The following is a 14,476-nucleotide window of genomic DNA, read 5'->3' on the forward strand; positions in this document are numbered from 1 at the left end:
GATAGTATTTTTGGATAGTATTTTTAAAATATATCTAGATAGCATTTTTAAAACCTTTTATTTGAATTTAATTTCTCATTTGTTTTTTTTGCACTTTAATAAAAAAAAAGTTGAATGCTAATTGTTGAAGATTTAAAATTATGTAACACCACTTGAAGATTCATAATTATATAACACCACATGAAGATTCAAAATTATATAACACCTCTTGAATTTGAATTTTGAATAATCTCCCCTAGATTATTTAAAACTATACCACTTGAAGATTTAAAATTTTACAAAACCTTTTTGAAGAATTAAAACTATACACCTCTTAAACAGTAGAACTATTTTTTAATATTATTTATTGTGAAAAAAATATTCTTTTAAATAGCGACATCTAATGGAAGTTTTTTAATTTAATTTATAAACGTCAATAAATAAGATTTCTCTCAATACTATAGTTATATGGTATTGTTGGCTAGAAGAACAAAAAAACATCATAAGTATTTAAATAGAAAAAAAATGGAACCAATATGCAGTTAGGGATCATAAAAACAAAGTTCATATGATATAAAATGGGAACAGGTTAAAATTAACAGTTAAGAATCTAAAAAATTTAAAAGAAATATTTTTGAAAAAAAGTTAATCCAAATTTAATTTGATAATTGATGGATCTAAAAATGAAGATAAAAATCTTGATAATGCTCAGTATTTATTGATGTTTAAAATTAAATTAGAGTAAATCCATTCAATTGAAAATTTCATTATACACCTCAGATTTTGCTGATTTTTATACAGTAATATAGTTATATAAACTTAGTAATATAAAAATTTCTTGAAAATTAAAGTCTTTAGCTCCAAGAAGATCCTGTAATACAGCTATTTTACTTTTAGCAGATATTGGCCAAGCCTCTGTTTCCTCTGTTTCAAGCAATTCCTCAGAATCACAACATTTGGAGGTTTCAACTCACATCACTTTCACAATTTTTTTACTTACTGCACCACTGTAGCAGAATCTTGAAACAGATATTTTTACTACTTTCCAGACATTGAAATTTTTTAAACTTTGAAATTTTCAGCATTTGTGTAGCTCTAATGAATTTGTGTTTAAATATTTTCCAGGGCAGACAACCAAAAGAAATATGGTGCTAAGGCATGAGGGGCCATGCCCACCTATTTTCTTGAGATTTTTTAAACTATATTAATTTATATTAAATGATTTTTCTTAAAATATTTTAAGAAAGTTTATATGTTTAAAAGAATTTTGATTTGCAAGTATGTGGATTAAAAACAACTATCCATCTAAAATAATGATGTTAACAGAATTTTACATTATATAATTTAAGAATTTTTGAATTGAAAAAAGACTTTTTAATGCTAAAATGTTTAAAGGTTTAACTTACTAAAATAAAATGTTTAAAGGAAGTTGTTTAATTTACTAAAATCCAACAGTTTAAAAAAAAAAACATCCTACCATAAAATTATATCAATAAAAAAGAAATTTATTACCTATTTAAATCATTATCTTAATTGATATTGGCTAATTCTAAAATTTTGACAGCAAGTTGTTTAATAATTACTATTCAAATGAGAACTATTAACAGTAACATCCAGTCATTACACTAGTATAGAAGAAATTTATTACTTATTAAATTCATTATTAACATTTTTAACATTAACACATTAATTACAACTAAACAATAGATGACCAGATATTGAACTGTAATAAAATGTTTGACTACTTTGCAAACAATATTATGGGGATCATTTTTTTTAAGATTGAAAAAGAAAGAATGACGGAATTGAAAACACCTTGTCAGCTAAGAAGAAAACATTTCTTGGAACTAGGAGCTATCATCAATTTAACCCAGAATTTATACTATAGAATATATACTAAATATATACAGATTATATATTATATATTATCTAATTAATAATGTATATAATAGATACTATTAGATGAGTGTTATCAACATAATTTATATCGTTGATGCACCTGTAGCAACAACTGGATGTATTTATACTTTGACCATTGATGCACCTAAGCAAATCTTAACACAATCTTGACATTTTATTTTAATTTTTTTTTATAAATGTTAAAATAAACCTAAACAAGTATAAATCAAAAAAAATGTTTGAAGACAATGTTTTCAAAGTTATCTTAACTTTTTTGAAAAAAACAAAAAAATTTTTTTTTAAAATAAGTAGGGCACAGCCTAAGTACTCTCAACTGTATAAAAATCTTATAGTTATGACTTATTGAAATATTTTAAGAACTTTCTGCCCAAAATAAGTAATTTTATTATGTCTTACAATATTAAGTCTTACTAACCATGTCTTTTACTCAACCATGAATCACATGGATTACAAATTACTATCATATTTTTATTACTATAAATTATGTATACATATTTATAATAATTCAAGAAACCTTGAAGCATCTTATATACATATTTATAAAATTTCAAGAAATCAAAAATGATATAGAGATGCAATTCGCAAATAGTATTGAAAAAAGCTTTCAATTGTCATTGTGTTTTTATATATATAATTGTCAATATAATTCAATTGTCATGTACTTTTATATATAATTGTCATGTCTAAAAACACATTCTAAACCAAACTTTACCAAGTAAATCTTCCAGTAAAACTAATATTTTACCAGAATATTTAGGCAAGCAACATTATTTAAAGATTCATTTTAAAGTTAAAACAAACCAAACTATGACTAAAAAATTAAATAAGTTTCAATTAATATATGTAAGAATAAAAGATTTGCCGCTTTTTCTAAATAATACTGTTGTTAAGTTTACAGCTGCTTTCATTTTGTCTTTGCAATGACATTGCAAGTGGCGAAGTTGGTTTTTAACCATAAAAAGGAAAAAAATAAGAAAAATGAAGATAAGGAAAATCAAAAATTAATAAAAAAAAAAAAGACGAACAAAAAACAGCAACAAGCAACATATATATGTATATATATATATGTATATGTATGTATATATATATGTATGTATATATATATATATATATATATATATATATATATATATATATATATATATATATATATATATATATATATGTATGTATATATATATATATATATATATGTATGTATGTATATATATATATATATATATATATATATATGTATGCATTATATATATATATATATATATATATATATATATATATATATATATATATATATATATATATGCATTATATATATATATATAAATAGATTTAAAAATAACAGTGTTTAAAGAAAAGATTGTAACTTTAATTATATTTAGCTGTAAGGGTTTAAACTGAATAAGGGTTTGGCATGGGGCATAGGTAAATATATATATATATATATATATATATATATATATATATATATATTATATATATATATATATATATATATATATATATATATATATATATATATATATACACACACACATATATAGGTAAATATAAAAAGCCTATAAAGGCAGGAAAACTAGTAACAACTTGTTATTATATATATATATATATATATATATATATAGGTAAATATAAAAGGCCTATAAAGCAGGAAAACTAGTAACAACTTGTTATTATGTTATTATTAAATGCTATAAAATTCACACACATATATATATATATATATATATATATATATATATATATATATATATATATATATATATATATATATATATATATATATATAGAACCCTTAGATGTTGTCAGAAAGTTTTTTCCATATTTTGTTGACAAAAAGTAAAAATTAAAATGCAAGACCGAAATTTTTTTTTTTTAATAATGATAGACTGCCTGCCCCAACCAAACCCTCAGTCGATGTAGCAACACTCCCTTGCGGGTCAGGCTATTTGTCAGGCGATGTAGCAGCACTCCCTTGCGAGTCAGGCTATTTGTCAGTCGATGTAGCAGCACTCCCTTGCGAGTCAGGCTATTTGTCAGTCGATGTAGCAGCACTCCCTTGCGAGTCAGGCTATAAGATAGTCGATGTAGCAACACTCCGCGCATGATTTACAGTAAAAAAAATAAAAATAAAAACATTTTATTAAAAAAATAAAAATAAAAACATTTTATTAAAAAAAATAAAAATAAAAACATTGTTTATATTGTTAAAAACATTCAGAATGTTTTAAAAACATTCAGAATGTTTTTAAAAACATTCTGGTCAATTAAATTTGCGTTTTTGTGGTTTTTTTATATAACAATTAATTTGTAATTAAATTAATGGTTTTGACTTTCGTCCCACACGAAAATGTTGGATGAAAGTCAAAAGTAATTAAAAGTGACGTATGTGTTGGCGTAAGAATCACTTTTTTCCTTCCGCTCTTCCCAAAGCCAACAAACTATAGATCTATATATATATATATATATATATATATATATATATATATATATATATATATATATATATATATATATATATATATATATATATATATACATATATGTGTGTGTGTGTGTGTGTGTGTGTGTGTGTGTGTGTGTGTGTGTGTGTGTGTGTGTGTGTGTGTGTGTAAAAGATTATAACTTTTTTGTTATTTAGTATAACATATATATAAATATAAATATATATATATATTTAATATATAAATATTTTCATTGATAACAAATCTTTAATAAATGCTATAAAATTCACATACCTTGATTAAACCCACTTAATTTGTATAGGTGCTCAATTGAAATTATTAATTTCATGTTTTTTTCAGTGTGAACTAAAAATATTTTATGAAAACAAGTAATTAGATCCAATATTTTTTTGAACCCATAATCTGCCAGTTTAATTTGTGTGCCATGCATTTTATGATATTCTGTAGCAAAATTACAAAGCATCAGAGTTCCATGATGAAAATCAACAACACTTTTGCACTTGGAGTAAATCTTGCCTAGTGAACCAAGCTCAAGCAAGTTTTCATTATTAATTGTCTTCACCTTAAGAAAGAAATATTACAGCTATATTAAAATGCATGCATACATGTTTATAGCACCTTTTAAAAATATATACAAACCACAACAATCCCTAGAGTGAGATTCGCACATAAGGCATGCACAGTAGTATATCCAAAATCAGTAACTTTCAAAGTTCTGCCAAACTTTTTTTGATATTTCTCTATGATATCATCCAGTTTTAAATTTAGCTCTGGCTCCTCATGTAATAAGCTAATGATATCATGCTCAAACATCTTGCAAGCAACTGACTGGGCCAAAGTAATGCTATTGTTACATACCTACACATAAATATGCGTACACACATATAGATCTTTTTGGCGACAGCTATATATATAAATATACATTATAATGTATGTGTATGTTATGTAAATACATATATATACAGTATTGGACAAAACATTTGCAACCAACATCGAACAATGCTAAAAAGTGTATTTTACATGTCTTAAAAACGAAATGAACTATACTACCACAGCAAACAGTTCAGGAGTCTGGAGTCATAGCATGCCATGACATGAGAAATCAGCTGACAGGTGACAGCACACAGACAGAATTTCGTTGACAAGTGCCATTTTGCAGCGGACAAAACAAGTGCAACTTTTTTGGTTTGTTTCATTTTCTTAAGTCTGGTTCGTGTCAACGTCACGGAAGTTTTTTAATAATTAAAGGGAGTATCCAGAAGTTTCCAGAAGCATGCAGAAGTTTCCAGAAGAAGCATCTGGAAGCATCCAGTAGCATCCTGAAGTATCCAGAAACGTTCAGAAGCATCCAGACGCATCCAGAAGCATCGAAAAGAAGCATCTAGAATCTTCCAAAACAGGTTCACACAGGTTCATTTTACTATATAAGAGACATGTAAATCGACATGTAATTCAGTCAGTATATGGAAGTCAATTAGTCAGTATTATCAAGACAGTTTATCGAAGTGAGTTTTATTAAAGTGTTTTATCGAAGAACATCAATACAAGAAGTGAAATACAACAAGTGTTTTATTACATCAATACAGTCCATACCCAACCAAGACGTTGTGTTCCACAGAGCATTATTGTATCATCACAAGGTAAATGTAACACGGTAAGCCTTGAGAAGCGTGAATAATTATTTTTACTATTTTTATGACTTCAAGTGCAAAAATGGCTCCCAACAGTCTTGGATTGGAACTAAGAAAGAAAATTATTGGCGATTATGTAAGTGGAATGTCACAAAAAAGTATTTGTGATAAATATTGCGTGAAAAAATGGATTGTATCAAGACTATGTTCCAAATATCGTTCTACGGGGAAGTTGGCAGCAGATAACAAAGGTGGAAGACCGCGTTCCACCACTTCTAGAGAGGATTCTATGATCGTCAGATCCGTCAAGAAGGATCCCTGGATATCATCAGTCGAGATACAAAAGCAATTAGAGCTGCCTGTATCGGACAGAACAATCAGACAAAGTGCTGTTGAAGCCGGATTGTTTTCTCGACGCCCTTCAAAGAAACCGCTGATTTCACTGAAAAACCAGAAGATAAGACTCCTGTTTGCTACATCTCATATTGACTGAAATGTGCAGTAATGGCAAACTGTCCTGTTTAGTGATGAATCGAAGTTCAAGATCATTGGGAGTGATGGCATTTGCCGTGTACGTCGACTGGCCGGAAAACGCCTCGATTTACGTTACTGCCATAAGACCGCCAAACATGGTGGAGACAATGTAATGGTCTGGGGGTGTTTTTCTGCTAACGGTCTAGGTCCAATACATCGAAACGATAGAATAATGGACCGTTTCATGTATAAAAATATCCTGAAAGATGTTATGTTACCTCATGCTGAATGGAATATGCCAATAAAATAGGTTTTTCAGCAAGACAACGATCCGAAACACACTGCAGAATTAGTCAAACAGTGGTTTCAAGACAACCACCTATTGGTGATGGATTGGCCGCCTCAATCTCTAGATCTCAACCCTATCGAGAACCTGTGGGAGATCGTCAACCGCAGAATTAATCGTGAAGGTGTTCGTAATAATGATCAACTGTTTGAACAAATACAAAAGACCTGGGCAGCGATTCCACAAAGTTTCATTGATCACCTGATCGAATCTATGCCTCGAAGATGCGAGGCTGTGATTGACAACAAAGGATTTGCCACGAAATATTGATAGCGAAATACAGCTTGGTCAACATTTTGTCGAGTTGCACTTGTTTTGTCCAGAAGGAAATCAACTTTTTTTAATACTTTTGATTAATTTATTAATTTTCGTGTACAAATAATGAAATTTGTGATGAATAAAAATTGAAGAACTTTGTCTCTAAACAATTACATAGTTATTTCTCTAAATTGAAAAAATGCAGCACTTTTATATAAAGAAACTAAATTAGCATTATTTGGTTGCACTCGTTTTGTCCGATACTGTATGTATATATAAATATACATATATATACGTTATAATGTATGTGTATGTCATCTACATACACACACACACACACACACACACACACACACACACACACACACACACACACACACACACACACACACACATATATATGGCAAAAAATACCACTTATAACTATTACAGATATCTATAAATGCAAAATATATAAATGTATGGAAAACACACTAAACAATCACATATTGTGTGAGTGATTGCATAGCTATCAACCAATATGTATATTATTATTATTATGATGCATGTATATATATACATATATGTATGTATATATAGAAAAATATCTTATATACTTTATATTGATTAAAATTTAGTGTAAATCTATTATCTAGCAAAAACAGCTTTTAAAAATGGCAGTTCTCAGACAAGGCACAAGTTAAGCAATCTGTAGCACACAAATTCAATATTTGGCGGCCACCTAATTCTTGCTTCAATCGCGATACGTTGCACTTTCTGTTCAGCAATGTTCAGCAACTATGATTTGGGGTGCAATCACTGATAATGATTATGGTGGTTCACACCTTCTACAACAAGGTAAGACTATCAATACTTGAATTATTTTGAAATTATGAAGAATAATAGCTTTACCTGATTTTGAAATAGAAAGTTCTTTCTAAAATGTTTTTTTATAAGTAAGATTCTTTCAAACAAAGATCCTGTAAACAAAACTTAACGAGAATTAGGACAACAAAGATTTCAGAGGAGATTGAAACTGCAATAAAGGAAAAATTTAACAACCCTTTTACTAAACCCTTTTGACTACTGAATATGTTTGTAAACTTACATTTGAAAGCTTAGATTAGTTACAATTGAATTAAAATAAAGTTCACAAGTAAAAATGTGTCAAAACGAAAAAAAAAAGAACCGATGTTGAGATAAAGTACTTATCAGAACAATAATCTTCTTAGAACCAGGGAATATTTCATTCCTCTAAATACTTAAATTATTTTTTAAAAGCTGGAACCATCGCATTGGCAGCAGAGAATTTTGAAATCATTCATATATTTGGTTATGACAATACTAAGTATACTGAGTTAGAGGAAGTATTAAAAGAAAGCTGGAAAGTCAACAACTGAAAATGATGACTTCATCAATTACCCATGCTCAAGTAAAAAAACATACTCAGAACTGCTGGAAAGTCAACAACTGAAATGATAAATCTTGAGCATGGGTAATTAATGAAATGATGATTTCATTAATTACCCGTGCTCAAGAGTAAAACAAAGTAACTTGAGCATTGTTAAAAAAACACTTTATGATTTTAACAAACATAAACACAAAGATAAATAATTTAAATATTTCCACTTCTTACAATAAAACCAACATTTAAAGAAACAAAGCAAGTTTTTCAGTATTTTGAATAATATGTACTCAATATCTAAATAGTTAGATAAATTAAAGAACTATGGCTAGATGTTAGATAAATAGAAACCCTAACTGACACAAGTCTATTTTTAACAAAACTTTTTAATACAACCAGCAACTCAACAAGTCATAAAAAATAAAGATAAACATTTTTTTTAATGCCATGTTCTTTTTCAGAACAGCAAAATTAGTTTTAATTGGCTGATTTTATCACCAATACATTTTGACTGTTGACTAGTGTAATTTGAGACAGATTTATAGTCTTACTATAGAGCTTCAGTATCTCTAACATCCACTAATGATAAAACCTTGAAAGCCTGTTTTTTTTTTCATATTATTTATTACAGAAACACTTTTTTTTCTTAGAGAAACTACCTTTGCAGGTCAGATCCATATATTATAGGCAATATATTAAATTACCTATAAGAAGAATATGGATCTGGTCTATGGATCATATTCTTATGCTTTTAAGGTAAGACAACTACCAACTTTGATTGAAAATATTTTGATCTAAAACTAAAATAATCACTTTTGTAGTCTCAACTTGAAGTTAAAATTTCAACATCTATCGAGTTTGATCAAATTTATATTGCATAAATTAGGCTATTGTCAAAAATGTTTATACATTTCATCATACTTAATAAAGGAAAAGTGAAACTGGATGGATTTTAGAATTTTTATGATGGTTTGCAGCTGTAACGAACATTAAATACAGATGCTTTGATCTTAGATATTAAAAAATTACTACATTACCAAAATTTTATTAATAATTAAAAAAACAAACTTAAAATAATAAGTATTTATATTTACACTTAAACAATAGTAAAAAACTTATAATATGAAATAACTTATAATATAAAACTAAAAATATAACCTTAAATGATGGATGTTCGCATAATCCAAATATATCATTAACTTCTTCTGGTTTAAATATATCACCAAATTTTTTAAAATTATTTGAAATTTCCAAAGAGTTCGTTGAAAACTTTTCACAAGAATATAAGAAGTTTTCCAGCAAAATAGAACGTAATATACACGGACAATTTTCTACAAAAATAAACCAATTAAATAAATAAAAAATACTTTTAAATTTGAATGACTATAATATTCTTTAGAAATTTTCACTTCTGAAAAATTAAACTTTAGTTGTATCACTTAATTATATTAATTGATTCCTTTAGTACATATTAAATTTTTTAAAAATATTTTAAACTCTTTATTAGTTTTTTTTTAATCTTATGTACCTCACCAAGAGTTCTAGGGCCACAAGGGTGCTGGGTATGACCCTTGGTGAATTTTAGTGTGCTGGGGACACTAAAATTCACCAAGGGTCCCAGCACCCTTGGTAAATATTAGTGGCCCCAGCACTCAACAACCTTGAGCAGCACCCAGCACCCTTGTGTTCCTAGAACTCTTGGTAATGACTAAGTTATCTAGATTTATATTTCGAAGAGAATGATTTTTAAAAGAAATGCTTTGGAAAAAGTGAAAATTTTTAAAACTTTTTATAAAAACAAGAGTAAACTGAAGTTCAGTAAAATTTTTTTTTTATTAAACAGTAGAACAAAACAAAAAACTGATGTTCAAGGAAAAAAAATAGACAAATAAACATTTTTGGAGCACTTAGGAATAGTCACAGTAAAAGGATGAGACTTAATTGAATGACGAGTAATACGAGAAGGAAATTTAGTAGATGGCACAAGAGATGCTAGCTCTTTAGAGCAGTGTTCGTTATAGTATTTATAGAAAAGAGAAGCAACATGATGATGTTCGTTACGACGATATGACAATTGTTGAAGGTTGATGGCAAGAGCAGGTCCAACTATGTTTACAATGCATTTTTGCACCGTGTCCAACCACTTCCTTATAAAGATGTATATATGTGGAGACCACACACAATTTCTGCCAAAACAAATGACAAAACACTGCACACCTGTAATCTAGGACAAGGAATACTTGTGAAACTGCCCAACTTATAATGTATGAGGAAAGAAAAAAAAAAAAAAAAAAAAAAAAGAAATATTCAAAACTAAAAGTTTCAGATACAGAATGAGGATTTTTGGTAGAAATTAATGAATTTCTGAGACACATGCCAATGTCTGCTTTGATCCAAAGTCATGTGGTAGTGGTGTAGTGGTAAAGCGCTCGCTTCATAAGCGAGAGGTTCCGAGTTCGATCCCCACCACGTCCCTGGTAGTACCGAGCTCAACTTGTTTCTCCGCGCAGCGGCCTTGTTCGTCAAGGTTCGTGTTTTGGAGTTATAGAGTTTAGAGAGGGTTATAACCACTATTAAGTAGCCTCCTCATCTGTAGTGGCTTTATCGGCCTAGAGGAGGTGAATAACAAAAATCTTATGGGATTGAAAAGAATGGGGAAAATCCCTGAAAAGCATGCAAACTCTGTGACCTAGAGATCTAGGGGTTTTTTATTTAATACTGACTGTATTGAATATAAAGCGTATATTGTATCTAGTCAGAAGGAATATTTTGCATTATGGGTGTCAGAAGGATCATTTTTTACTTAACTATTATATTTTCTCCAACCATTTTATTGTTTATTATGCTCTTGAGTATTTGGAAAATGTATATATATTAAAAAAAACTATTTAATACAGTGCCAAAAAAAAAATTCATACTTATAAATATAAGAAACTAAAAGTAATACTCTTAAAGTACTATATATATATATATATATATATATATATATATATATATATATATATATATATATATATATATACACACACGTATATATACATATATACATACATATATAGGCAGTCTCATGTGGCGGTCATATTGGATAATTGGCTAAATTTGGTCACCATTAAAAGTTGGATGCATTTTTCATATTTTTGTGGCTTACACTTAGAATGCTGGAGAAATAAATTAAAATAAGTTTATAGACTGTATAAAAATTTTTTAAATTTTATTTGAGAATGAAAGTCAGGCAACTTTTATTACCTGCTTTCAGAAAAATTTGAAAGTTATTTTTACAGTAACAGAGAGAAAATAAACAGGTAAGTTTCATAAGCACAATACTTATTTCTGTAATAAAAGAATTTTTTCATATAAATAAAGAATTATGTAACATTTATCCAATAATATAAAAAACAAAAAACCTCAACAAGTTAGATTAAGTAGCAGTAATAAAATTATATTCCACATCTAGATTGCACATACATGTTGGTCGATCTCTTATTTTTAATAGTTTCTAACCTTTTGAAATTAGTTTCTACCTTGTCAGAATCTAACGGTTAGAATCTAACACGATCAACATTTCCTTATATTTTATTTTATTTCAGTCAAATTATTTAAAAAAATGCTGCTAAAAAGAAATATGAACAAAATTTTGTATTTTGTATTGTGATTTATGTAAATAAAGATAAGATAATAAACATTTTTATTATATAACTTGTTATAGATTTTATTTTAAAACTGTGAATAAAGACCCACTTTTTAAAATGTTTTTTTCTATATAATATAGTAGAAAATTGTTTTAAAAAGTGGATTTGTATTCACTGTTTCAAAAATAAGTAAAATATATAACATGTTATATAATAACAAATGTATATTATGTTAATATATAAACTATATTCCTAATTTATTTTATGTTTTCCACAAGAATATAGACTATATTCTTTGTTAATACGCCAATCACTAATTACTTTGTTAATCCAATACGCCAATCACTAATACTTTGTTAATCCAATACGCCAATCACTAATTACTTTGTTAATATCTTTGTTAATACGCCAATCACTCAAATTACTATAACTTTGCTTCTATTTGGGCTAGAAACGTAAATTTGGTATCAATGTGCAGCTTTTGATAGCCTCTTTTATCTAAACTTGCTTTGAAGTCAAAATACTTAGTTTAAATTTTTTATGCAACTGCCTATATATATACACATGCGCGCACGCACACACACACACATGTTAGAAGTGTGTCAAAACTAGTTTATGCCCCCAATTCTGGATACCCGGCAGAAAATACAGAGTCTGGGCACCTGGCACCGTGTCCATATTAAAAAGTTGAAACAAAACCTTGTGAAATCTCTAGCACTGAATCGTTTTGATACACTTGAGGTCACAAATTCAAATTATGCAAACTAATGTGTAAACTCGATGGCTTCAAATATTCTTTCTCCCTCAGGTTTGTGAATATTTGGTATAACTTGCTGTATGTAATTGTTAACGCCAAAAACATCAAGAGCTTTAAAATTAAAATTAACTCAATCAACTTCGAAAAATACTCTCACACAATAAAAAGAAGTTATTTAAATATCCAGATTCCTTTATGCAATACATTCTGATTATTTTGCCAAAATATTTTAAAAATATTTTAATGAGATATATCTATATTGAGTAAATTGGGCTTTTTGGTTATTGAATCCATAACATTCTTAGACTTATATCAAGAAGTTTATTGGTAGAAGTTTAAACTAAAAGCAATCCTGTTAAGAATATTCAGATACAATTTAAAGTACCAAATAGTTACAGCATCTAAAGGTAACTTTTTATTAAAAATTTCTTTAAAAAAAATACCCAGTGCCGGGCACTGCAAAAAAATAGCCCATTTCAGGTACCCGGTAAAACAGCCAAATTACCGGATTGCCAGTACTTTGGCTGTTTTGGCAGGGTAATCAGTATTTTGGACCCAAATTACCGGGTTCCAAACTGGGTACATAATGTGTATGTATATATGTACACATTATGTACCCAGCACATAATGTGTATATATATACACACATATATATATATACATATATATATAAATATATATATATATATATATATACATATATATATATACATATATATATATACATATATATATATACATATATATATATATATATATATATATATACATATATATATATATATACATATATATATATATATATATATATATATATATATATATATATATATATATATATATATATATATATATATATATATATGTATATATATATATACACACACACATATATATACACACACACATATATATATACACACACACAGATATATATATATATATATATATATATATATATATATATATATATATATATATATATATATATATATATATATATATATATATATATATATATAAATGAAATCTACCTTTACTCATAAGTATTCTATTAGATCCAGCTCCAATGCTCTATTGTAAAAGATAATAAAATACACAAAATTAAATCTTTTTTAAAGAAAACATTTTTAAACAAAAAATAACTATATAAATAACTTAAACCATACAAGAAATGTCGAAGGAATAATATCAAAAAAAGTGGTTGTTTTCAAGTTTTCTAAAGGAAACGGTTTTCTAAACATATCTGTGTAATAATTTGGCAAATGTAAAGCCATAATGGTCAAATATGGCATTTTTTTAATAACAAGTGCAATTTCATGCCATAATACAGGGTACTCAATGTTTTCTAGCAATGATAAATATTTTGTTTCTCCGACAACTTCAACCTGTTAAACAAAAAAAAGATTATAATATAAAACAATAAATGGTGAGAAATTGAAAAATCATAAATCTCATACAAATAAAAATCTAAAAAATAAAAAACTTCATTCAATAAATAACTAATCATTGTTTTTTTTTAAGGGATTTAACATTAATACAATTGGGTTCTCAAAAAAGTGCAAAATAAAGAATACAATACAAAAAAAAAGATATAAAAAAATATATAAAGAAGATAATATATCAAGTAACCTAA

At 27.3% G+C, this 14,476-nt stretch overlaps 1 protein-coding gene across 3 annotated transcripts in view; it reads right to left on the reverse strand.

The window, feature by feature from the left end:
* Window positions 1-14,476, reverse strand: part of LOC100201018 (meiosis regulator and mRNA stability factor 1) — a 111,213-nt gene that overhangs the window by 16,503 nt on the left and 80,234 nt on the right. For all 3 annotated transcript variants that reach the window (XM_065803838.1, XM_065803837.1, XM_065803839.1), the window contains 5 exons: window positions 14,010-14,228; window positions 13,875-13,914; window positions 9,613-9,785; window positions 5,001-5,219; window positions 4,635-4,923 (listed from right to left, as the gene is read on the reverse strand). In XM_065803838.1, coding sequence (XP_065659910.1) covers window positions 4,635-4,923; window positions 5,001-5,219; window positions 9,613-9,785; window positions 13,875-13,914; window positions 14,010-14,228 — 940 coding nt within the window. The remainder of the gene's footprint in view (window positions 1-4,634; window positions 4,924-5,000; window positions 5,220-9,612; window positions 9,786-13,874; window positions 13,915-14,009; window positions 14,229-14,476) is intronic.

Source organism: Hydra vulgaris, chromosome 08 (genome assembly GCF_038396675.1).
Source record: "Hydra vulgaris chromosome 08, alternate assembly HydraT2T_AEP".
Classification (NCBI taxonomy): Eukaryota; Metazoa; Cnidaria; class Hydrozoa; order Anthoathecata; family Hydridae; genus Hydra; species Hydra vulgaris.